The sequence below is a fragment of the Sinocyclocheilus anshuiensis genome, unplaced genomic scaffold (assembly GCF_001515605.1).
Source record: "Sinocyclocheilus anshuiensis isolate Anshui unplaced genomic scaffold, SAMN03320099.WGS_v1.1 scaffold2360, whole genome shotgun sequence".
NCBI lineage: Eukaryota > Metazoa > Chordata > Actinopteri > Cypriniformes > Cyprinidae > Sinocyclocheilus > Sinocyclocheilus anshuiensis.
The window spans coordinates 76,938-103,983 of record NW_015542489.1 but is presented as its reverse complement, the minus strand read 5'-3'; the positions used below and the strand labels follow the sequence as shown (position 1 = coordinate 103,983).

Genomic DNA, 27,046 nt, shown 5'->3' with positions numbered 1-27,046 from the left:
AGTCCTGCCACTTTAAGAAGTTACTCCTAATGTCAGCTCAGGTGTATAAGACACATGTCCACACAATCTGTATCTTCCATTCCAACCTCTCCCACGACCATGGGCAAGACCAAAGAGCTGTCAAAGGATGTCAGAGACAAGATTGTAGATCTGCACAAGGCTGGAATGGGCTACAAGACCATCAGCAAAGAAGCTTGGCGGGAAGGAGACAACTGTTGGTGCGATTATTCGGAAATGAAAGAAATACAAAATAACCATCAATCGGCCTCGGTCTGGAGCTCCCATACCACCAAGGCAACAAAGGAGTGGCTCAAGAAGAAGCACATTAAGGTCATGGAGTGGCTTAGCCAGTCTCCAGACCTCAATCCTATAGAAAATCTGTGGAGGGAGCTGAAACTTCGAGTTGCCAAACAACAGCCAAGAATCCTTAAGGATTTAGAGAGGATCTGTAAAGAGGAGTGGATCAAAATCCCTCCTGAGATGTGTGCAAACCCGGTGACCAACTACAAAAAACCGTCTTACCTCTGTGCTTACCAACAAGGGTTTCTGCACAAAGTACTAAGTCATGTTTTGCTTGGGGATCAAATACTTATTTCACTCACTGAAATGCAAATCAATTTCTAACCTTTATATAATGTGTTTTTTTTCTGGATTTTTTAGTTGGTATTCTGTCTCTATACGTTAAAATAAACCTACCATAAAAATTACAGACCCTTCATTTCTTTGTAAGTGAGCAAACTTACAAAATCAGCAGGGGATCAAATAAATATTTCCCCCATTGTATACCTGTGATCAGCCATCCTGCTCTTTTCAACAAAGTAAATACACTCATAACAAGGAAAAGCACTTTCCCTGGGCTGAAGGTTACTGCATTGTTACTGCATTACATTGTTTAATGGAGAGCAGCCCAGAGTTACAGAGCCTCTGATTATCACATTTTCCAGGATGGAAGACATTCACAGCAAAATTCTTCTCTGCGGTCATTGCATGTGCTTCGTGCTGCCTCAGCTCACAATAATGTCTAATAGTCATTTCCCGATGGACCTCCTTCAAAAGAATCTTTTAATGTGATTGTTAGATTTCAGCCTGCAGTTATGTAGGCTAAGTGAGATTAAAATGAAGTACAAAGACAGGCTGGATGATGCAGCACACATAATATGAGTCAGTCCATCTAAATTGGCCTGTGATAGTAAGCATGCATTCTGGATCACTACTGACATACATTAGGGATGCACCGAATATTCGGCAACCGAAATTATTCGGTATTTAAAACTATTAGAGAAAGATGCAGAAATCATTACAAGCACGAAGCACCGAAAGCGAAAGACTGTTTAGTGCTGCATCACATGTCTCCGATGAGATGAAGAGGTGGCTGATGCTGGTGGTTAGGCTACTGTATGATGATTGAAATCGCTAAATTATCTTTAAATGATTAGTAAATCAACTGCATAATGTTATATTTTCTAATGCACGCACGAATTGCATGTATTCTGACAGCGCTGCACGAGCTCGCGGAGCCAGGGTTCAAAGTCCAAATCGCAAGGAAAATCTAAACTGAACTTAAGCGCTATATAAATAAAGGTGACTTGACTTGACTTGACTTCATGTCTGCTAGAATGAAAAAAAAAAATTTCAGTGTTAAGTAAATATTTTTAAATTGTTGTTTTGTAATTGATTTTTTATTTGAAAAGCAGGACAAAACAGTAAAAAGCACATTTTGGCAATTTAATTAATGCAATGGTGAAAAAAACCCGGCAAAATAGGCCTACATGGGGGGAAAATGTGAAAAACCGTGTTCGGTATTCGGTATTCGGCCTTCGGCCCAGTGTTTCATTTTGTTCGGCTTCGGCTTTGGCCAAGAATTTTCATTTCGGTGCATCCCTAACATACATTGGTCTTTTCTATGCTCTATACAAAGCAGCCAAACTTAAGCATCTTTTCAAGAGGGGAGCCAACAAAAAACAATTAGCCTAAATCACATCTGGCGATCCATTCAGCATGCAGCAATCAAATAACACTGGCTAGCCCATATTTTTGTGACGTATTACTTGCATAATGGAGGAGCTGAGCCTGCATTGCTTTCACCTTGGTCTAATTTTTCTGATCAGGGTGACACTTGCTGACTGTATTTCCATAACATAAATCTTTCTCAGTCTACAGCAAGGAGGCTATCACAAACACCTTGTCCTTACGTGACCCTGGATGAGCCTGCATGTCATTTGCCGATAGCGACCACAGAGGATGGCCTGTCAGCTAAATATATACTTGAAATGACCCTATGCAATCAATTGGCACACTACAGAAAAACAAACTGCTGGTTTTACAAAGCCTCAAATCCCATTCTTTCTTCAAATTACATACACGTTGGATTTATGATACATTCATGAAAAGCCATACATCGGCTAAAACAATTAATCGACCCAAACCAAAATCCTATATTGCAGCAAGACATATAATTAATCCAATTTAATGATGGTAAATTGTATATATTTTATATATATATATATATACAATTATAGAATTATTTAATATTATACTTTTATATATAAATACTTATATATACTTTTAACAAGATTCAAATAAAAATAACACTTATTATACTTCTTATTTTAGAATTCTTATATTATAATTTAGTTTTACTCTAAATCTTGGTCGCATAATTAATTTACAAATTGTTTTCCTAAGTTGTAAATACATTATTGGAGTATTTCTTAAGTCTTTCTACTTAAAACCTGAAACTAAAAATGTTTTATTCAATGTGTGAGTGAAAATAGTTTATATATGTATATACTAAGTGTATTTAAATAATTAATTGGTCTGGTCTATCACTATTTGAAACAACAAAAACAGTTTCAGAGTCTCTTGAAATTATCAACAATCCCAAAACCTCTTAAATATTCTGTCTAAATAGACTGAATTCAGAGACATAGTCTGCCATCTACTCTGGTAACTGTTAATTCAACATCCATTTATGTTTCTTATTACTTAAGTCAGCATTTCTCCTGTCTGACCTGCAAAGCCAACATTAGCAGCTAGTCTATCAAAGTGAACTACCATGACCCATGACCTAGCCCTGCCATTTTGCAAATGCTTTATTTATGCTTAAAGTTGCTTGCTGCATCCATTTTGCCACCCTTCCCATTGGGCAATATGATTATAGTCATTCTGTTTAACATACCACTTCCTCTTGCAGTGTTTTTCTAAAGGGCAGGCGGAGAGTTTCTCCTATTTTAACCTAATATTTAAGGCAACAAAAGTGGAAGGTGCCACTGGCAGAGTGCCCAATAACAGGTCAATACTTCCAGACTCTGCGGCTTCAGTCCTTTTTCTCTCAGGCACTAAAGTGCGCCCTCAACCCCCTTGCTTAAACACACCCACCCTTTCACTTGTTCTACACCAGATACATTTACACAAACACTTTTTACAACCATTCCATTCTGGTTCATCAGTCTGAGTGAGACAGTGGAATCTGAATCTCACATAGAAGTTGTATCCCAAAAGAAATACTATACACTATGCAATATCCCAAGTAACAAATTCAGGTTATAAAAACATTGTGGGTATATTGCTTTGTATATATATATATATATATTTTGCTCGAAATAACCAAACTTAAACCTAAATGTTTCTAAAATGTCGAAAGGTCCGGTTTTCTTGTCTTGATTTGAACTTTGATTAAAGGTTACAAAAACGTTTCGTTCAACATTTTACTAACTTTATTTTCACCCAATATGACATTACTTGAATGTTTATTTTTAATATTCTAAGAACCTTAAAACATCCAGATGAATGAAAATGTCTAAGAATGTTAAAATGTGTTTTCTTGTCATATTAGAACGTTATTTAAAAGCTACAAAAATGTTCCTTAGAATGCTCAAGTCCAAATAATATCATAAGGATGTTCAGAGAGCGTTGATTTCTGAGCGTTTTCTCTCAACGTTATGAGAACGTATATCAAATATTGATAAGGTTATAAGAATGCTCCATAAACATTTGGCCTACTTTAAGAAAGTTTTCTCCTAACATTTATCAATTTTCAAAAAGATCAGTGAAAGTTGTCAGAACGTTCTCTGTTATCTGGGATGTACCTTTCTGTCAAAAGCATGTATTTTAGCTTATTTTCAGTTAATTAAGTGCATCATCTGGGTATTTGATGTGCGCCTTTTCTTTTTGGAATTTTCAGAGTGAACACACTACTCACACCGTGTCTACACCGGATACACCGTGTCTACACCGGATGCATCGCGTCAATTCACGCTGCACCACGCCGCAATAGATTGAGGCTGTCTACACTGGACGCGACAAAGCGACCACTGAAATCATTTGAACTTTTTGTCAGTACATCATAAATAGAACGAGGCAACATTTTACTGTCGGGATTTGTTGTGTCACATCGTGCCACATCCAGTGTAGACAGCATCACTGATTATAATGGGTTCTATAGAATTTTGTCACATCGCGCCACTCACGTCCAGTGTAGACACGGTGTCACACTATTTTAGAATAGTGCATGAGTATGCACACTGGGATGCACCTAGTAAGTTTTGGTTAATGTTTAGATATCAATAATCAGCTACCAGTGCCTTTAAACTTTATACTGACACCTATTGGCCTGGATGCATTAGGTTTGTTTGCTAACTGCTGCCACTTCACAAAGCTGTTTGTTTATTTAGTTTGGACATTTTTTTATATTAATATGACCCTGACACTTAATTTCTTTATGTATAAAGCATATGCCAAAAATTTGACAATAATAACTGAATGCATCTTTAAAGTAGCCTAATAAAAAGCTATACTATTAATTAAAATTCTAATAATTCTAATAATGTGTAATCTGGTCATCTTCCCAAAAACAACAACAAAAACAAAAAAAACATGCAATACAAAAATGTTAGATCAAACATCAAACTCACAAAAATAAATAATTGGATTTTTGCATTAATTTTTCATGTTACAGCGTGTGTTACATAATGTATATTTAAATAAAATAAATTACAATTAAAGTGAATTAAAGATAAGGCAGTACTTAAACACGCTTTGCTTGTATCTTGGGCATCTTAAGGTAAAAAAAAAAAAAAAATTCTGAAAGTAAGATAAAGAGCTTATTATTGTTAGTTCAATAACAGTTAATTTTAAAACAGCTAAAGGAGAATTTACACATAGGCATGCTATCGCAGACACCCCATCCCAGCTCGCTAGGTAAACTTCACCGCAAACTTGCATGTTAACTTTAAGGTAAGTCCGATTCAAGATGACATGTTATCATCCTGGAAAAGATAAAGTACCCACCAGTGCAGACACTCAGCAGAAGCCCCATGAGAGATAGAAGTCCATGGAAAAACGTGCTATTCCCAAAGATGTGTCTTACTTCCTCTGCCATGGTTTCAGACTGCAGTAGTGAGATCCTCGTTGTTGAATCAACTCGGTGTGTGATCCACAGCAGCCAAGCCGCGCGTGGGCGGTACCGTCAGCCCAGCTGCGGTTTCCGACTAAAAATAAACCCGTCAACAATGCGGAGCATTGCGATGCAGTTAGCATTTACTCTCTTTCAGACACAAATGATGAAATTATAATAGCAACAGCTAAATGAATGGAGAAAATAAGACTGCACGAAGTCAAAAAGCGACAGTTTCTTTTCTCCTGGATGTGTGAGCTGCGCGATCTCTGATATGTGTGTGTGTGTGTCAGTAAGCAGCGCATTAATATAGAACGGTAATTAAAGGCTCTAATGCACACCAGCACACCAGTACAGATGTGTGTATTGTAGAAGCTAGACGACGTATGGTGACGTATAGTAGCATAGTAGTGGTGTCCCAATTTTTAGGGGAATATTTTCACCCCTACCCCTTGACACTCTGTTTTAAGGGACAAGGGGAAGGGGTATAAAACAGAATTGGGATCGGGCATGTTATCATCCTGAAAAAGGATAAAGTAGCTACCCACCAGTGCAGACGCTCAACAGAAGCCCCATTAGAGATAGAAGTCCATGGAAAAACGTGCTATTCCCAAAGATGTGTCTTACTTCCTCTGCCATGGTTTCAGACTGCAGTAGTGAGATCCTCGTTGTTGAATCAACTCGGTGTGTGATCCACAGCAGCCAAGCCGCGCGTGGGCGGTACCGTCAGCCCAGCTGCGGTTTCCGACTAAAAATAAACCCGTCAACAATGCGGAGCATTGCGATGCAGTTAGCATTTACTCTCTTTCAGACACAAATGATGAAATTATAATAGCAACAGCTAAATGAATGGGTCCCGGGATATCTTTAGGGTTTTTTGAAGCGCCTTTAATCGATATATATTCAATCGTCTTAATATAGGCTGTGCATTTGAGCTGTCAGCGGTACTATTACGGATTCTTGAACTTCATTTGGTCTTGCTTGAATGCATTTGCTAAAATGCTCCTTGTAACATTACAAAACTAGACAGGGTATCGGAATGGCTTGGCTCAATGGGGTGCATGGGAGATGTCGCCCAGTTCACTCAGACTAAAGAGTGAGCCATGCTGGGCACGCTTTCCATGATCCTTGTGTTTTATTTATGCCTTCCAAGAGTGATAAATCCCCAACCGAGTGTTGCCATTTACACCAATCAATCATTTTTATCGGCCCTTTTCTCTCACTAAAATACTTCTGGAACTTGATGCACACACAAATATTTTCGTGGAGTTAAAAGAGGAAATATATCTCATTTTCTGAAATTAAGACATTGGTAACTATTAGTTTTCTTTTTCTTTTTTGTAACTAAAGATCTGCTGATCATTCTACAATGTAACATGATAGATTGTTCTTAATTGAAGATATTATAAGGTGTTACAGAGAAAATCTAGCAAGAGTTTTATACTGGGGGGCCCTGAGCTGACTGAGTCTAAATGGGGAACCCTGGGTCTGTAAAACCATTCACTTAGAGGATTCTCAGTATAAATACAGGCCATATCAATCCTTGATAAGCATAATTTCGATGTCTTTAGGAAAGCATGCAACATTGTGCTGTATATTACTGAAAATGAATGAAAATTCAATTTGAAGAAACTGTATTAAATGTATTTTGTAACCTAAAGTGTCAAAAAGAAAATCATTCAGCTCTCTTATCACATGATGATTCTGTCATCATCTGTGGAACACAAAAGTAGATATTGTTCAGAATGACAGTTGTATGAAAAACAATATTAATATATATTTATTCAATATTATTGTATAGAAAAATTATGCAATAAAAATGGTGACTGAGGCTGCCATTCTGCATATCTACTTTAGTGTTCAGCAGAAGAAAAAAGTCATGAGTTTGCAACAACAGGTTGAGTAAATGATTACAGAAATCTATTTTGGGTATCCATTTACTATTATTTAGTTACAGTTAATAACAGACTTCTGTATTGTAATTAGACTAAAATATTATTACGATGTTGTATTTCCAGCCAAACAAGATTCAAGAGCTTTATTGTCATATGTACCAATGAAATTCTTACTTTTTTTGCTCCTCATGAGAATGATCGGGTAGAAGGGGAACAAACATAACTTACTAGGACAAAACAAATAACATACAAATATAGAATATACAGTAAAAGATAAACTAGAAAGAATAATAAAAATAAATAACAATAGCATAAAAAAGTAAGTAGTGAAAGAAAAAGAAAAAGGGCACCTGTATGCAAAACATTTTCCTTTTTCCATAAAAAAAATGGCATTGCCCTCTGTTGGTCAAAACTGTGAACTTCTACATGAAACCGACTAAATGAAAGCAACTTTAAAGGCAGGGTATGTGATTTTTCAAAAACACTTTAGAAAACTGATTGGGGCCGAATCGCAAAACAAACTTGTAGCCAATCAGCAATAAGGGGCATCGGATCAGCTTTCCAGCGCTGGAGAGAACTCAAGGAGTGGAGGCCTGCGATCGGACGCCGAGGTTGCTTTGTTTTTTCTCAATAGGTGAGTAACACCGTGTCTACAACAGCTAAAGTCTGCCTACACTGGACGCGATCAAACGACCGTTGAAAACCATTTGAAATTTGTGTCAGCACGTCATAAATAGAACCCGGCAGCAGTTTTCTGTCGGGGATTTGTTGCGCCTCGACGCTCACGTCCTGTAGACACGGTGTAACATTGGTTTTGCTTTGTTTCACAGAACTAATCGTTGCCTGGGTTGCGTACGTATATGTGGGGAGGAGCTATCAAAATAGGGGCAAGACCCTTTTGGGGTAGGGGCGTGTTTGTTTTGGTGATTTCAAATATCAACATTGGCTACCAGAAATCACTTACTCTGCCTTTAACTAATAATGATAATATAATTTAATTAGAGTTTGCATGTAAATGAAAAATTGTATAATGTTTAAATCAATAATACCTTCCCACAAAATATTATACATATTTATATAAATTCATTGTCAAATTTGCAGACACCATAATTCAGTTCAAGAAAATAATTGATTGGAATTCACACATTTTGCAAAAACGGTTCTATATAAATTTTCCATTTATTAGAATAATAAATAACAGTTGATCTCTAGAAATATAAAACGGATTGATTGCAACTTTGTATGCACTGCAATATCACAACATGTGATATGATTTCATTGTTGCATTAACATTTAATTGCCCTAAAAAATAAACAATATGAAAAATATATACATATATACAAATACTAAATCAGTGTTACTTTCAAAGCAATTTCTTTACAGGCTTCTGCTCTACATACATTTTATGCATCTTACAAGCTGCATTAATCACTTTAACACTTTTTTTTTACTTTTACCTGCTCTATCATTATGAACATGAACCATATTGATTCAACGAGGCCTTCAAAAGGAGGCCTACTTTTAATTCAATAACCAAATACGGATTGCAAATATATATATAAAGGTGCATTCTTGATTCAGTCATACCCACTGAGTGATTCACTGCTGGCTACAGAATACCAATGTCACAAATGTCTATTTTTTTTCTAGTCTTCACGAAGGTAGGCCTCTGGAATATCTTCCAGATCATGAATGTCAATGCTGGAGGCATACTCTGCCATTCTCTGGATTTCTTCTGCTTTCGTTTCGGCCAGTTTTTTCTCTGCTGCTTTTGAGATCTTTCTAAGCTCTTCCACTTTGCACTGTGCCACCTGCAGATTAGTCTTTGTTGCGGTGCATGCATGCTCTGCTCCTGTAAAAATCAATCCACAGACCATACCAAAGTCACGTGTACAATAAATGCTTTCAAATTGCACAGTAGGTCAAACTTATAGGTTTAATAATTAAGGATAATTTATAAACATACCCGAATTGTAGGCTGCATCTGCTGACAACTCACAGATGTTGATGGCATTCATCCAGTTTGACTCAAAGCGTTTGCATTCTTCTAATCTATCACTAACCTGAAAAACGGGGAAAACACTGTGAAAGCTCTGATATCAGCAAGGTCTGTTTATCAGTCTTAATCATGATCTATATTGTTGCAAAATGTAAACAACACTTAGATAAACTAAAGCAGACCTTGTTCTACAAAAAAGAAATAAACATTTAAAGGAACAGAATTTACCTCCACTCGCTGCCCAATGATCACCTGCCAAATGCTGTCCTCTTCAGCAGGGGTCAGTTTTCCTATAGAGGTTATATATCGCTTCTGAAGGGCAATGAGTGTATGTAGTGCCTAAGAAAATTAAATACGGTAAAATTACTTTAATTATATTCTATATATTTTATTACAAATATAACACCTTTGTCAGCAATCAAGTGAACGACACATCGTGAAGCTAGTTTTACTGAGTGAACTATAGGTTTGAGATGCTGTGTTTACAAGTCTTGCCTTGGCATACTGTGTGAGGGCATCCAAAAGAGCCAGTGTGGTCTGAGAGAGGTACGTGTTGGCACTGTCTGTGACCAGGCATGAGGCCCGACGAATCAGGGATTCATGTGAGAGGTTTTCAACCTGCTGAAGAAAAAAGGGATGCGTTTTATTACACTTGTCACAATAGTAATGAATCGTATCGGGAACCCATTGCATATTTTAGACTCCCAAAATTACTCCTTTCCGTGAATAATAAACATCCAGCTAGACCAGTGTAGTGCCATTCTCAAATGAATGACTCTAATGAGCCGATTCTTTTCAGTGAATCAACAACACTTATAAAAATGAGTCGGAGCGGATACTGAATTAACATAACTCTTAAAGCCCTAATCTCATCATGTACTAAAAGTTTTCTTGTAAAAAGTAGTATTCTACAAAAAAGTGAACATAACATAGTAGGCTATGGGAATTCCCTGTATAACCTTTTGCAATACATATTTCTGATTTATTTTGTTACACTTTAATGTGACTGACTGCATTGCGGCAGCATTCAATAAGAAAAACATTTCAGTTTGCAAAAAAATGTATTAAGAAAATAGTTATGCGACAGTAACTGATTCGACGAATCCAAATAATGTTGTCATGTGGTCACGCTCTCTATACGAGCGTTTTACAAGTTTGTCATTTGTTCACTGTCTATATGCAACATTTAAACGGTTATACATTAATGTTACCTGTGTAAAAGGAACTGCACAGAGGCTACTGGCGAGACTGAAAGCGACTCTATTGGATCGGGCGACCTCCGGCAGGCGCAGGAGACGCCGATGAACGGGACTCCTGCAGAAAACATTGGCCTTGTCCCTTTAATATAAGAAAATTCATTAGACTGAGCATAGAGCTTAATTGAAAATAACTTCCTAAAACCCATTTCTACCACACCTTTTAGCTTAAAATATGACCGCAATCTTACTTGAGGAGTTGAACGCATGCAGCACTCAGTCGTAGGATAGCCATGTTTCTCCGAGCAACCAGGAAGTCGGTCCGGCCTTTAAGAAGACTCCCACTAGCACACAAACCGCAGTTTCTAAAAGCCTGCATATTGCCTTGTCTTTTACTGATTAAACAAAATACGTGTAGGAATATCCCTTAAGCCTGTATTGGTCTTTAAGTAAAGCCCTTAAATGTTTTAAGCTGACAGCACTGCCCACCAGTATTTATATACTGCTAAAGGACTCTGCCCTCTATGCAGTGTATTGATCCGTTTATTCGGACCTTTAATCTTGATTTTAGCGATTTAAGTTCAAGGAAAGATAGGGTTTGACGAACATTTGCACAAAGGTTGTAACAGCTGTGGTAAACATTAGTGAGCTCTTAGTGGTTGAGCTGTAGCACATGGTGACACACCTCCAGATATCACAAAACAGTGTGTATTGAGAACATAACAGGCACAGGAATTGATGAGCATGGCCTGCACGTCTTAAAGGGGGTGGCAGAAAAACAAGTCCACATGATAAAAAAAAAAAAAAAAAACTTAGAGGACAAAGACAATGCAAGGAGGATAGCTGGATGATTCTATAATTGGAGATACATTTGGCATTTCATAAAGTTGTTCACTAACAGAAATTCTTTCCAGTATCTTATTGAATTCTATAATTGATTCAGAAATTATTTCCAGTATCTTATTGAAAACAAAATTTTAATAATTCAGTGCTTGCCAAACACAAGTTACTTACTTTTTTTACTTGTAATGAAAAAAAAAAATGAAAAAAATATGTCTTTATGGTATTGTTTGTTAACTCTGTTATGGACAAATTAGGCAATGTGTAGAAATAACAATAAATCATAAAAGGAAAAATCTTTTTTGTATCATTAGACAATAATTTTTCACCTATGCATACCTTAAACATTAAAAAAATACCTATGTCTTCACAGAATTGTCCACTTGGAGCAAATAATTTTCCATCTGAAAATGTATTATATACAATATCCAGTAGAAAAAAAGAGAAATGTTGTTGAAATATTATAAGGGTGCATCATATCTCAATAATGTTTATGAGATTTTAATCAACAATTGTATAGCTTTTTTGTGAAAATAGATCATAAACAGAGTTGACCCTTTAAGTAACAGAATTGTAAAGTAACAGAATTGACAGAATTATCCGGTAGACTGTCAGTTCTGTTACACTATTATCAGCATTGTTACTCTACCTTGGTCACAGAGTTTGACGGTAACAGAATTGACAATTTTATAACCATTTGAAAAAAAGCAGAAAAAAATAATGACTTCGGACACCAAATGTACCTGCAATTATAGAATCACCCAGCTACTGTATGTTTACTTTGGGTTTACTGATACCTGAAGACCCGAAGAAAGCTCTTGATAGACCAATTCAATCGATCTAAACCAATAATTTATCTTTCAGCTTTGAAGAGTCAAAGTGAAATGGTCTGAACAGTTTCTCAACTGTTCCCTATCAGCATGTTGGGAGACAATAAATCAGGACTATTTGTAGCCTACTGTTCTTGTTGTCATGCCTCAAGGGCTATATGAAAATTTTGCAGCAAAGGAACCCTAAATTATAAAAAAAAAAATTCATGAAATAAAATAAAGCAAACACATACACTCCCATTAAAACGTTTAGATGAAAGAAGTCTCACCAAGGCTGCATTTATTTGATAAAAATGGAGTAAATACTGATTAGGTGCTCACGAAACATTTCTTATTATTATCAATGTTGAAAACAGTGCTGCTTAATATTTTTGTGGTAAAAGTGATATATTTTTTAAGGATTCTTTGATGAACAGAAAGTTTGAAGAGCATTTATTTGAAACAAAAACTTCTGTCAGTATTAATGTCCTTACTGTCACGTTTGATCCATTTAATATGTCCTTGCTGAATCAAAGTTTTATTTATTTTATTATTAATTTCATTTTTATTTTCATTTACGCTTAGAGGAAAAAAAACTGAGGGATATGCAGGGAAATATTCTGTTCTTTAGTTTAAGTTATCTGTATTTAAGTTATCTGTAAATGTTTAATGGTGCAAAAAACCTATCCCACAAAACCATTTGCTTTCAAAACACCTTTAAAACCCCTTTTAAAGAGTATTCCTAAACAGAAAATGTACGCAACAAAAAGAAGTCACATAAAAAGTGATGAAACCTGCCAAGCGAGTTCAGAAAGTATCTTAGGCAGTAGTATGAGAATGTACAGGTAGACAAGGAGGTTATAGAGCTCAGGGTCCAAATCACAAGAATACACAGAAATAACAATAAAGGCTGTTTGGAAGGCATGATTGCATCAGGTCACAGTGGCATGCAAGGCCACATAACATTATAGACACGTAGCAAACATGTTGGCATTATCACAACTTTAATTTGCATGAAGTTGTAGCTAGTTTATTTTCAAATACTTGCTAATATTTTAAACTTGATCTTCATTACTAATTTAGGCTATTTGTTTATACATACAGCAATACATGTTTGAGATGCTGAAACCACTCTGATTCAGATACAGCGACTGTTTCTTTGTAATGTTATAATCTAACCTGAAGATTGCTATAACCATATCTATGAAACAGTGTGTAACCCATTTTGTGAGTAATATGTGTTTGTCCTTAAAGGGATATGAATAACAATAACTGTATTGATTTGATAGAGTTGCTAAACCACAATGCTGTTTATGTACTTATTTAAATGATGGCATATGATATGATCATATTTATGTTTAATATTTCAATAGGGTGTGACCAGTGATATTATTATTTTCCTAAAAGGGCCTAAAACAGAGAGTGTAACCCTTGTTTAAACGCTAAAAGTCAAATCTTTATAGAAGTTACACATGAAAACATTTGGAAGACAAAACAACTGAGGAATTAAAAATCCAAAATGTAAATTTGTTGTCTTGAATAATTGTTTATTATTAGTACATATTTAAATTGTTGTATATTAGATTGAAATGTCACTGATGTTCACCTGAATGCTGCAAAAGACAATTTAAAATGCTTGCAATGTGTGTTAAGTGCTTTCCTTTATTGTATTTATACAGAAATAATTGACTTTCATTACATTGACATTATTTTAATCCAAGATTAATCATATAAATTGGCTATTTCATTAATTGATTTATTTCCTTTGATAAATACAAGGGTTCAAAATTTAAAAATGCACTGGTTTGCCTGCATGCTGCATATTAACATAATAGTCATGCATGCAATGCATGAGATAATTCTTATGATCAAAGAAAGGTTATTGAAAAATCATGTGAGTGAATATAAAGCAAGTAATGTAAACAGTAGGGTAATAATGCTTAATCTGGTCAGTAGAGGTCGCTGTTAAACAATATACTGAATGAGAGACATCTTGCAAAGACCTTATTGACCAGACAAAAACCCTGGATGGTCTTTTTTTTCTTTTTTCTTTTAAATGGAATATTATGGAGTACTTAATCATATAAATTGGCTATTTCATTAATTGATTTATTTCCTTTGATAAATACAAGGGTTCAAAATAAAAAAATGCACTGGTTTGCCTGCATGCTGCATATTAACATAATAGTCATGCATGCAATGCATGAGATAATTCTTATGATCAAAGAAAGGTTATTGAAAAATCATGTGAGTGAATATAAAGCAAGTAATGTAAACAGTAGGGTAATAATGCTTAATCTGGTCAGTAGAGGTCGCTGTTAAACAATATACTGAATGAGAGGCATCTTGCAAAGACCTTATTGACCAGACAAAAACCCTGGATGGTCTTTTTTGTCTTTTTTCTTTTAAATGGAATATTATGGAGTACTTGTAACCAATGCATTTGCTTTATCAAAACTGTTCTAAAGAATATGTGTTTTATTATACAAATAACTTGACATACATTTGTATATAAATGTAGGCCTGTTAAAATCACACACACACTCTTAAAACCTTAAAAAAAAAACACGAAGTTTGACTGAATTATTAATGTTAAAAACTTTACTAAAAGATAATCATGATTGATTATTTGTGTCAGATGAGATGGCGTTGTTTTTGCTAATTCCCTAAAAATTTCACATAATTGTGGGAGTGTCTTGAGTTTCACGTAAGGTAGCCTTTGCATGTTTGAATGATAAATGTTATTATTACAGAAGTATTACATATGAAAGACATTTGGAGTTTTATAGAAAAATAATTCTATATCAGATGCAAATACTATATAACCATTTAGATTAAAATGATTAATTCACCTAGGCTATATTTTGATCAATTTAATGCATGCTTGCTAAATCAACCCCCAACTACTAACCCCCTACTAACTTAGTATTAATTACTAACCCCAACTTTTGATTAATTATTTACAAATAATTAATCAAATTACAAATTTCAAGAGCTTAGGGCAGCTGCAGTGACGTGATGACTTTATCATTTGCGATTGGCTCTTTTATTGAGAAGGCAGGAATATTCCGCCATGTTGCGCTTTACACTTTTTCAAGGAGTTCTGTTGAGATATGATTTTAAAATTGATAAACTGCATGTGAAATTAGCTAAATGTCACAAACAAGCTTTATTGGCCTGGATGCTGGTGTTTAAGCACAATTTTCCCCCAAATGAATATATTATTTGGAATAATAGATGTATTCAGTATACAAAAATAAATCTTGTCTCTAAAGTTGGTATGGAAATGATATTGTGCTAGTTTGACAACTTTTACATTTAAATGGTAATTTATTATCTTATAGTGAATTTTTGGACAAATTTGGTTTTCTAGTTACGCCAAAAGAGTATGCTGTTGTAATTGACACCATACCCAAACAAGTTATACGTTTTGAAAGAGCTTGTGCAAGTGATTCTTCTGAGGCAATATATGTTAAAGACAGAATGTTTCTAAGAGACATTGATATTCTTAAACACAGTTGTACTAATAAGCATATTAGGAGTATTATAGCAGGTGATACTGCTTCTCATAAAAGCATAATCTGTACCAAATGTTTTTAGAAATATAAATTGGAAAAAATCTTAGCATATTTGTGAATCATACTAGGCCTAATAAAGTAAAAGAGGTTACATTTAAAATTTTACATGGTATATATCCAGCTAAAAGTGTTTTAGAGAGATTTAATTTAGATATTGATTATTCCTGTGATTTTTGTTCAATGGAAAAGGAGTAATGACTCATTCGGACAACAAGAAATCATGATTTTGAGCTATTTAAGACACTTTTTACACAAATTATTATATTGTTATTGACTGTAACATCTTGTAATTCATAACAATAAGTAACAAATTATTAAGATAATTAAAAATATAACCATTTGAAAAAAAGCAGAAAAAAATAATGACTTCGGACACCAAATGTACCTGCAATTATAGAATCACCCAGCTACTGTATGTTTACTTTGGGTTTACTGATACCTGAAGACCCGAAGAAAGCTCTTGATAGACCAATTCAATCGATCTAAACCAATAATTTATCTTTCAGCTTTGAAGAGTCAAAGTGAAATGGTCTGAACAGTTTCTCAACTGTTCCCTATCAGCATGTTGGGAGACAATAAATCAGGACTATTTGTAGCCTACTGTTCTTGTTGTCATGCCTCAAGGGCTATATGAAAATTTTGCAGCAAAGGAACCCTAAATTATAAAAAAAAAAATTCATGAAATAAAATAAAGCAAACACATACACTCCCATTAAAACGTTTAGATGAAAGAAGTCTCACCAAGGCTGCATTTATTTGATAAAAATGGAGTAAATACTGATTAGGTGCTCACGAAACATTTCTTATTATTATCAATGTTGAAAACAGTGCTGCTTAATATTTTTGTGGTAAAAGTGATATATTTTTTAAGGATTCTTTGATGAACAGAAAGTTTGAAGAGCATTTATTTGAAACAAAAACTTCTGTCAGTATTAATGTCCTTACTGTCACGTTTGATCCATTTAATATGTCCTTGCTGAATCAAAGTTTTATTTATTTTATTATTAATTTCATTTTTATTTTCATTTACGCTTAGAGGAAAAAAAACTGAGGGATATGCAGGGAAATATTCTGTTCTTTAGTTTAAGTTATCTGTATTTAAGTTATCTGTAAATGTTTAATGGTGCAAAAAACCTATCCCACAAAACCATTTGCTTTCAAAACACCTTTAAAACCCCTTTTAAAGAGTATTCCTAAACAGAAAATGTACGCAACAAAAAGAAGTCACATAAAAAGTGATGAAACCTGCCAAGCGAGTTCAGAAAGTATCTTAGGCAGTAGTATGAGAATGTACAGGTAGACAAGGAGGTTATAGAGCTCAGGGTCCACATCACAAGAATACACAGAAATAACAATAAAGGCTGTTTGGAAGGCATGATTGCATCAGGTCACAGTGGCATGCAAGGCCACATAACATTATAGACACGTAGCAAACATGTTGGCATTATCACAACTTTAATTTGCATGAAGTTGTAGCTAGTTTATTTTCAAATACTTGCTAATATTTTAAACTTGATCTTCATTACTAATTTAGGCTATTTGTTTATACATACAGCAATACATGTTTGAGATGCTGAAACCACTCTGATTCAGATACAGCGACTGTTTCTTTGTAATGTTATAATCTAACCTGAAGATTGCTATAACCATATCTATGAAACAGTGTGTAACCCATTTTGTGAGTAATATGTGTTTGTCCTTAAAGGGATATGAATAACAATAACTGTATTGATTTGATAGAGTTGCTAAACCACAATGCTGTTTATGTACTTATTTAAATGATGGCATATGATATGATCATATTTATGTTTAATATTTCAATAGGGTGTGACCAGTGATATTATTATTTTCCTAAAAGGGCCTAAAACAGAGAGTGTAACCCTTGTTTAAACGCTAAAAGTCAAATCTTTATAGAAGTTACACATGAAAACATTTGGAAGACAAAACAACTGAGGAATTAAAAATCCAAAATGTAAATTTGTTGTCTTGAATAATTGTTTATTATTAGTACATATTTAAATTGTTGTATATTAGATTGAAATGTCACTGATGTTCACCTGAATGCTGCAAAAGACAATTTAAAATGCTTGCAATGTGTGTTAAGTGCTTTCCTTTATTGTATTTATACAGAAATAATTGACTTTCATTACATTGACATTATTTTAATCCAAGATTAATCATATAAATTGGCTATTTCATTAATTGATTTATTTCCTTTGATAAATACAAGGGTTCAAAATTTAAAAATGCACTGGTTTGCCTGCATGCTGCATATTAACATAATAGTCATGCATGCAATGCATGAGATAATTCTTATGATCAAAGAAAGGTTATTGAAAAATCATGTGAGTGAATATAAAGCAAGTAATGTAAACAGTAGGGTAATAATGCTTAATCTGGTCAGTAGAGGTCGCTGTTAAACAATATACTGAATGAGAGGCATCTTGCAAAGACCTTATTGACCAGACAAAAACCCTGGATGGTCTTTTTTGTCTTTTTTCTTTTAAATGGAATATTATGGAGTACTTGTAACCAATGCATTTGCTTTATCAAAACTGTTCTAAAGAATATGTGTTTTATTATACAAATAACTTGACATACATGTGTATATAAATGTAGGCCTGTTAAAATCACACACACACTCTTAAAACCTTAAAAAAAACACGAAGTTTGACTGAATTATTAATGTTAAAAACGTTACTAAAAGATAATCATGATTGATTATTTGTGTCAGATGAGATGGCGTTGTTTTTGCTAATTCCCTAAAAATTTCACATAATTGTGGGAGTGTCTTGAGTTTCACGTAAGGTAGCCTTTGCATGTTTGAATGATAAATGTTATTATTACAGAAGTATTACATATGAAAGACATTTGGAGTTTTATAGAAAAATAATTCTATATCAGATGCAAATACTATATAACCATTTAGATTAAAATGATTAATTCACCTAGGCTATATTTTGATCAATTTAATGCATGCTTGCTAAATCAACCCCCAACTACTAACCCCCTACTAACTTAGTATTAATTACTAACCCCAACTTTTGATTAATTATTTACAAATAATTAATCAAATTACAAATTTCAAGAGCTTAGGGCAGCTGCAGTGACGTGATGACTTTATCATTTGCGATTGGCTCTTTTATTGAGAAGGCAGGAATATTCCGCCATGTTGCGCTTTACACTTTTTCAAGGAGTTCTGTTGAGATATGATTTTAAAATTGATAAACTGCATGTGAAATTAGCTAAATGTCACAAACAAGCTTTATTGGCCTGGATGCTGGTGTTTAAGCACAATTTTCCCCCAAATGAATATATTATTTGGAATAATAGATGTATTCAGTATACAAAAATAAATCTTGTCTCTAAAGTTGGTATGGAAATGATATTGTGCTAGTTTGACAACTTTTACATTTAAATGGTAATTTATTATCTTATAGTGAATTTTTGGACAAATTTGGTTTTCTAGTTACGCCAAAAGAGTATGCTGTTGTAATTGACACCATACCCAAACAAGTTATACGTTTTGAAAGAGCTTGTGCAAGTGATTCTTCTGAGGCAATATATGTTAAAGACAGAATGTTTCTAAGAGACATTGATATTCTTAAACACAGTTGTACTAATAAGCATATTAGGAGTATTATAGCAGGTGATACTGCTACTCATAAAAGCATAATCTGTACCAAATGTTTTTAGAAATATAAATTGGAAAAAATCTTAGCATATTTGTGAATCATACTAGGCCTAATAAAGTAAAAGAGGTTACATTTAAAATTTTACATGGTATATATCCAGCTAAAAGTGTTTTAGAGAGATTTAATTTAGATATTGATTATTCCTGTGATTTTTGTTCAATGGAAAAGGAGTCTATTGTCCATCTGTTTTATAATTGTGTATGCACAAAGCTTTTTTGGGTGGATATGGAAAATTATATTAAAATGAAAACAAATATTATATTCAAGTTAAAGAATTTTGATGGATGTATTATTCCAATGAAAGTAATAATAATACTTACTTTTACTTATCAGGATCCAATCAAAATGTAATTCATTTTCTTCAGGAGACTAAGGACTACTGCACCAGTTTGGAAAACATTGTTAATAAAAAAGCAAAGAAGACTTGTAATATTTTTCCATGATTATACAGTTTTTGATTAATGAATCAATGGTTTGTACACCCTGGCATGTTTTCATGTACATTTTTATATAGGTCTACTGTTGTATATTTTGTTCTGGTCAAAAAAAAAAGTAATAGAAGTGCATTGTCTTTGGTATATCTTAAGTCTTTGATTATAGACAAATAGCAAACATGTTGGTATTATTGCAACTTTAATTTGAATGATATTGCAGCTAATTTATTTTCAAATAATTGCTAGTTTAAACTTTATCTTCATTACTCATTTAGGCTATTTGTTTATGTATACATATACAACAATACATGTTTGTGGTCAAAAAAAAAAGTAATAGAAGTGCATTGTCTTTGGTATATCTTAAGTCTTTGATTATAGACAAATAGCAAACATGTTGGTATTATTGCAACTTTAATTTGAAAGATATTGCAGCTAATTTATTTTCAAATAATTTATCTTTATTAAACTTTATCTTCATTACTCATGTAGGCTATTTGTTTATGTATACATATACAACAATACATGTTTGAGATGCGAAACCACTCTGATTCAGATCAGAATAATTTCAGAATCATAATTTCTTTGTAATGTTATTATCTAACCTGAAGATTGCTATAACCATATCTATGAAACAGTGTGCAAACCATTTTGTGAGTAATATGTTCTTAAAAGGGATATACGAATATTATACCATCATATAAACTGTATTGATTTGCTAGTGTTGCTGAACCACAATGCTGCTCATGTACTGTATTTCAATTATGGCATATGATCATATTTATTTTTTATATTTCAATACACTTGTAGTAACCACTGATATTATTGTTTTCCTAAGAGGCCTCAAACAGAGAGTGTGCTGCGTTAAGTGTGACCCTTGTTTGTGTGGTAAATGTCTTAACATTATAGAGGTTTCACATGAAAACATTTGGAAGACCAAAATGACTGAGGATTTAATAATCCAACATTTAAATTAATTGAATAATATTTATTAGTGCATATTTACATTTTCGTATGTTCAATTGACATGTCAATGATGTTCACCTGAAGGCTGCAAAAGACCATTTAAAATGTTTGCTATGTGTGCTAAGTGCTTTCCTAAATTTAAATTATGCAGAAATAATTGACTTTCATTAGATATATTGACATTATTTTAATTCAAGGTTAACCATATAAATGTACTATTTGATTAATTTATTTTGATAATTGCAAGGGTTCGGAATTTAAAAAACCCACAGGTTTGCCTACATGTTGCATATTGCCTCCATTTCACAACAGCCATGCTTGTGATGCATGTTATAATTCTTATGGTCAAAAAAATGTTATTTGAAATCGTGTGAGTGAATATAAAGCAAGTAATGTAAACAGAAGGGTAACAATGCTTAATATGGTCAGCAGAGGTCGCTATTAAACAATAGACTGAATGTGTGAGGCAGCTTGCAAAGATCTTATTGGCCAGACAAATACACATTTGTCTGGATGGTCTTATTTTATTTATTTATTTCTTTTTTTACATGGAATATTATGGAGTACTGGAGATGAATTTGGATATGAATTTAGGCCTGTTGAAATCACATGGGCGCTCTTAAAACGTAAAAAAAAACAAAAAACATGTAGTTTGACTGGATTATTAATGTTAAAGATTGTACTAAAAGACAATCATGATTGTTTAATTGTGTCAGATGAGATGGTGTTGTTTTTGCATCTGATATAATAAATCATAGCTGTGTGGAATTTCTCATCTCTAAATCCATAGACAAGAGGACTTACTGCTCTAGAAGTGATACTAAATGTAAGGAAATTTACATATCGGACAATCAGGTATATATTAATATCATACTGCATAACTACAGCCTCAATGTAAGGACACATAACCTCAGCCGTACATAAAACCAGCTGAAGGATATGGAGGGAAATAGTGCGCTGCCCTTTTGATGCCGACTTCTTATTGTCACCAGATGCTGCACGTGCAGCAAGGTATATCATTACATAACAAAAGACCTCAACTGTCAAAATAATCAAAAGCCCCACAATATACAACAGTCCCCTAGCAAACTGATGCATCTTTTCCGGAATCATAATCTCATAGTGGCAGTATGTTAGTTGAGACAAATATTCACGAGAGGCAGTGCTAATAAGGATGAACATATCAACAAAGGGGTTTATGGAGCTCAGGATCCAAATCATTAAAATCACTATTAGAGCTCTTCTAGAGGTGGAGATTGCATGATGTCGCAGTGGCATGCAAATGGCCACATAACGCTCCACACACATGGCTACAATCGTCAGTGGTGCACATGCTGTGACTGCCCCTATCAACATGCAGATGGGGATACAGAAACGTAGAGGTATTACAACAAAGCTATATGATAAGACCACCACAATATCTGTCAGACAAAGAAATATTAGGTCTACCAGGAGAGAATGACCAAACAATATATAACGTGTTTCTGTTCTGAAAGTCTCTTTCTTGGAGAATATTAAGATCATGAGGAAGATGAGGTAGACGAAGGGCCACACGAAGACCTGAGTCAGCGCCACTGAAATGCTCCTCCGGACGGGGTCAGCTTGGATCAGTCGCATCTGCTCATAGCCACTGGCATTCTGACTGGCCATTGTGTGCACATCTGAGAGAAAATTAGACAACAAAAAACACACAAGACATAAATGAATAATCCTTGAGAAATAAACATTTATAAGACACATTATCAATAATCTTCAAATATTTATGTAGCCAAAAAAAGTATATCATATCCAATTTATACTTTTACATAATTGAAGGTAATGAAATCAGTTACATCAGTCACAAAATATTACATAATCTTGCTGATAATAAGATTCTATTCTTGAGCCATGGACATATCAAGTGTAATAAATGATGATGTGCACTGTGAACAAACATTTATATAGAGTTTGACAGAGCAAAACTCCTGTGGATGACATCAGCTGAGTTGATGAAATCTAGAGCTAAATTTAGATTTGATTGTGTTTGGGGATAGACATGGAGCACTGAGGCACAATCATACATTTACCTTTCACTTATTTGCAACATGCCATAAAAGTCCAAATCTAGATTAGTGCACAAACTAAAGTAGAAATGAAGAGAAAGAGCAAAAAATGCAGTTAAAGTCCCCATGAAATCAAAATTTAAGTTTTTTGGGTGTTAGTATCAATATGTTAGTCTTAAAGTTATCTATAAGGCAGTATGCTCCAAAAGAGTAACAAAATTCGCATTTAGAAGATATAAGCATTCAAAGCTTGCAGTTCGTCACTTCCGCCAAAACAGCTCAATGATTTTTTTGACGTCACATTGTACTTCAGCTTCTCATCAAACTTTCTTTCCAATCAAATGCTCTCTAGAATCCGAAGCGCCCGCCCCCTACACTATAAAATAGATGCTGAAGCCGCGGCTGAAATCGGTCACTTGTCCACAGAATTAGTATTTTCTGTACAGTGAATGGCACGTAGTGCACTATATAGGGGACAGGGAGCAGTTCAAACAGTGTAAATATGCTTTCCATTGAGGAAAAAAAAGAAGTCTGGTTTCGTGCTGTGTCATGCTAACCACCGCGCCGCAAACACACTCTGCTCCGGTCCAGAGACACGATAGCACGGAGCGGATCACATGCGCGAGTCGGCGCAGACCACAAAATGTATCGGAGCTATTTGAATTCTACACAGAATGCTATATTTTATAGAAATATGGATGAGATTGTGGCTGGCATACCCTGTCAAATGCGGCTTTACGGAGCTAAATGGCTCTAGCCCAAGCTGTGATATAAACGAACGCTATTGGCTATTTTAAAAAGGGTCCCGCCCTGTCTTCCTGTTTCAGTTAAAATGACATCAACACATAGAGTAACGCTGCGTGTTTCTAAGCATTTCAGGGGACCTTTAAGCCAGATTATAATCCTCAATGCATTCCATTTCTCTTCCATGTGACATTGAAGTTCAATTTTGCACATTTTGCAAAGGATTGTGGGGAATGGAGTCCATGACAGAGTGGCAATGGTATGGGATGGACTGCTATCTGGTGGCTATCAAGGGCACTCCAGCTGGTGATCGTGACATAGTCCCCTCCTAAGGAGTACCTTCCAGATGCTCCTCAACATGATCAAAGAATTCCAGGAGGGAGACGGAGTGGAATTGGACCAAGGGGCGGGGTCCATGGATTGGAAAAACTGGAGACAAGGGCAGAGCAGGAAACCAAGGTGGTGCAGGCTGGGCAGGAGGCCAGGGCCGAGTTAGAGACCAAGGTGAGGCAGGCGGAGCGGGAAGCCAGGGCTGAAGACCACCAGGGCGGAGCAAGCAGAGCTGAAGACACCCACGATGGAGCAGAACACCACCACAGCTGATCAGATGGAACCAAAGATCTCCAAGGTGGAACGGATGACCACCACAGCAGAGCAGATGGGACCGAAGATCCCCACGGTGGAGCAGAAGACCACCAGGGTGGAGCTGATGGAGCTGACGACCACTTCAGTGGAGATGATGCCGCAGGGGATCACCAAGATGGCTCAGACTGAGCAGATGTCCACCACACATGGTGAGAAGGTGGAGCAGTAAACCACCACGGTGGATCAGGCGGAAATAGAGAGCACAGAGAGGTTAACAATGGTCACTGTGGCCGTAACAGGGCAGGCCAAGAGTTCAGGGATGACCTCTGTGGTCGTATCAAGGTAGACAAAGAGCACAGGGACAATCCCCGTGGTTGTGTCAAGGCAGGCAGAGAGTGCAAGGATAACCTTCATGGTTGTCTCTGGACAGGCCTCCTTGGCCGTGACAGGACAGGTAAAGAACTCAACGAAGGCCTCCTTGGCTTTGACAGGACAGGATGGAACCACTTAACAAAAGTTCATAATCCAGAAATTCAGTCAGTGACCCTCGAGAACTATCACAGATGAGTTTAGATTGATAATGTTCGAGTCCATAACAAAACAAATCACATAGTCTGGGAAGTCAGACGAATTTGCAATGTCCAGAAAGTCCTGGATGTGGTCCTCGAGGGACAGCAAACTGACGTATCCTTTCCAAAATCATAATCTCATAGTGGCAGTGTGTCAGTTGAGTCAGGTAATCATGAGAGGCAGTGCTAATGAGGATAAACATATCAATAAAGGGGTTTATGGAGCTCAGGATCCAAATCATTAAAATCACTATTAGGGCTCTTCTAGAGGTGGAGATTGCCTGATGTTGCAGCGGCATGCAAATGGCCACATAGCGCTCCATGCACATGGCACCAATGGTCAATGGTGCACTTACTGCGACTGCTTCCATTAGCATGCAGATGGGGATACAGAAATGCAGTGGTGTTAAAACAAAGTTGTATGATAAGAGCACCACAACATCTGTCAGAAAAAGAAACACTAGGTCTACCAGGAGAGAATGGCCAAACAATATATAACGTGTTTCTGTCCTGAAAGTCTCTTTCTTGGAGAATATTAAGAGCATTAGGAAGATGAGATAGGTGAAGGGCCACACAAAGATCTGGGTCAGCACCAGTGAAATGCTCCTCCGGACGGGGTCAGCCTGGATCAGTTGCATCTGCTCATAGCTACTGGCATTCTGACAGGCCATTGTGTGCACTGCATCTGAAAGACAATTAGACAGACAACAAAAACACATTTACAACAATACACAACATATTAGGAAAAATAATTACTAATACTTTAGAATTAAAAATGAATTTTTAATGAATATGTAAATGTTCAATAAGCTTTAAATACCTGCTGACTGGACATGTTTTCAGTTTACAACACAGAAAGATAGTTTGTAAATAACTTTGCTGTACCATATGCTGAAAGTATTCTTGACTCTATCCTTAAGCCCTAGTCGTATCAGGTGTAACTTTACCTGCATAAGCCAAATTATGAAGTGAACTGTGAACAAACATTTATAGAGTTTGACAGAGCAGAACTCGAATGGATGACACAATCTTCTTAGTTAATAACATCTAGAGCTAAATTTAGATTTGCTTGTGTGTTGGGGATATATGTTGCGCACTGAGACACAATCATGCTTAAAACATATAAATTATGCAGTAAGGTCAAAAACATTAACCTGAACAAGTAATATATGCAATATGGTAATATATGCAACACAGCAGTTTTTTCAGAGTTTGGCTGTATCATACATACTCTCTGCTATTGAAACCAAATACAAATATCCAAAGTACGTAAATCTGAGGTTAATAATTTTCTTCTGCTATCACGGTTTCTATTTATAATCAATTATATTTATTTATTAGGGACTAAGAGCTAAGGGAAAGTTATGAAATCTAGGCACACAAATAGAGGACCGTCTGAATATTTACCATGGCAAATTTGGAGTCTCTAACTCAAACCCTCAAGTGCCATCTGTTTCCTCTGACTCCTTGGCTCATTCCAAGTCGACTGAATTTTTAGTGTTCTGGATTTTCTGAAAAATCAGCATCCTAGACATCAATTCATCCTAGACAGTTTTTCACGAACATCCAACTGAATAATCTGCAGACCATGCTGACAAAAAGTTATATAATTCAAGTTGATCAGTCTAACCATTTTCAATTAACGTGCAAACGAATCATGAAGAGCATGGCAAAATGGATGTGAGGCTTTATCTTTACAATGCTTTAGCATATTCCGGCCAAACTTGGTGTGTGTTATGACAACAATGACCTGTGTATACATGAGCAGTTTCAGCACAGCGCCATCTACAGGTCAAGTGATATGAAAAATAGAATGTTTTGCTTATAACTATTTAAATGTTTGACCATTAATCACAAGACTTGTCTCTTTAGATTTGCAGTGGCATTCGAGTCAAACAATATCTAATTTTCCTATGTAAGCCTATGCAATTTATCTGCCATTTTGAATTTTGTCTTAAAATACTATATTTTTTGAATACATTGGCATATCATTATTAAAGTCGTATGTGTCAAAGGCACCATGCCTTAATGTTGCTCAAATAGTGCCATATTGTGGTCAAAATTATAATTCCATAAAATACTAAGAGCTTTTGATTAGTTTTCCTTATTGTCACCAGACTGGTCTTGATAGATTCCTTTAGTCATGAGAACATTGATACCCAATCATGGCATATTTGGCTGAATTAGCTGTCGGACATTTTTTATTTCTTCGAAAACCTACTTTTTTACACTTCTCCTAGATCGTTGGTCTGGTTTTCATGAAATTCTACTTAGATCATCAGCGCCAACAAATTTGATAGCC

The 27,046-nt window shown here is 35.2% G+C and overlaps 3 protein-coding genes across 5 annotated transcripts in view; all 3 read right to left on the bottom strand.

Annotated features, from left to right (window-relative positions):
* The window catches only part of LOC107694025 (nectin-3-like protein), a 37,635-nt gene extending 32,255 nt beyond the window's left edge, over positions 1-5,380 (bottom strand). The window contains exon 1 of the mRNA XM_016493636.1: positions 5,290-5,380. Coding sequence (XP_016349122.1) covers positions 5,290-5,380 — 91 coding nt within the window. The remainder of the gene's footprint in view (positions 1-5,289) is intronic.
* Positions 5,381-8,536: 3,156 nt separating this feature from the next.
* Positions 8,537-10,971, bottom strand: LOC107694024 (diablo homolog, mitochondrial-like). 3 transcript variants are annotated; one of them, XM_016493634.1, is made up of 6 exons: positions 10,737-10,971; positions 10,501-10,627; positions 9,785-9,907; positions 9,518-9,628; positions 9,257-9,353; positions 8,537-9,142 (listed from the first exon to the last, which is right to left on the bottom strand). In XM_016493634.1, the coding sequence occupies exons 1-6, from the start codon at positions 10,862-10,864 to the stop codon at positions 8,937-8,939; spliced, it is 792 nt and encodes a 263-aa protein (XP_016349120.1). In that variant the 5' UTR covers positions 10,865-10,971; the 3' UTR covers positions 8,537-8,936. The 3 variants fall into 3 exon arrangements, with proteins under 3 accessions (XP_016349120.1, XP_016349121.1, XP_016349119.1); XM_016493635.1 differs by having other exon boundaries at positions 9,785-9,910; positions 10,501-10,603; XM_016493633.1 differs by having other exon boundaries at positions 9,785-9,910; positions 10,737-10,970.
* A 10,038-nt stretch (positions 10,972-21,009) lies between these two features.
* LOC107694021 (growth hormone secretagogue receptor type 1-like) lies at positions 21,010-22,457 on the bottom strand. Its single transcript, XM_016493629.1, has one exon. It carries the CDS (start codon positions 22,452-22,454, stop codon positions 21,498-21,500), a length of 957 nt encoding a protein of 318 aa, XP_016349115.1. The 5' UTR covers positions 22,455-22,457; the 3' UTR covers positions 21,010-21,497.
* Between the last annotated feature and the right edge of the window lie 4,589 nt (positions 22,458-27,046).

Coding starts and splice junctions, on each gene's coding strand:
- LOC107694024 (XM_016493633.1), bottom strand. CDS start 10,864: ATGCAGGCTTTTAGAAACTGCGGTTTGTGTGCTAGTGGGAGTCTTCTT. Junction 9,911..10,500: donor GTGCAGTTCCTTTTACACAG/GTAACATTAATG, acceptor TTTTTTCTTCAG/CAGGTTGAAAACCTCTCACA. Junction 9,354..9,517: donor TCATTGGGCAGCGAGTGGAG/GTAAATTCTGTT, acceptor CCCGTTTTTCAG/GTTAGTGATAGATTAGAAGA.
- LOC107694021 (XM_016493629.1), bottom strand. CDS start 22,454: ATGGCCAGTCAGAATGCCAGTGGCTATGAGCAGATGCGACTGATCCAA.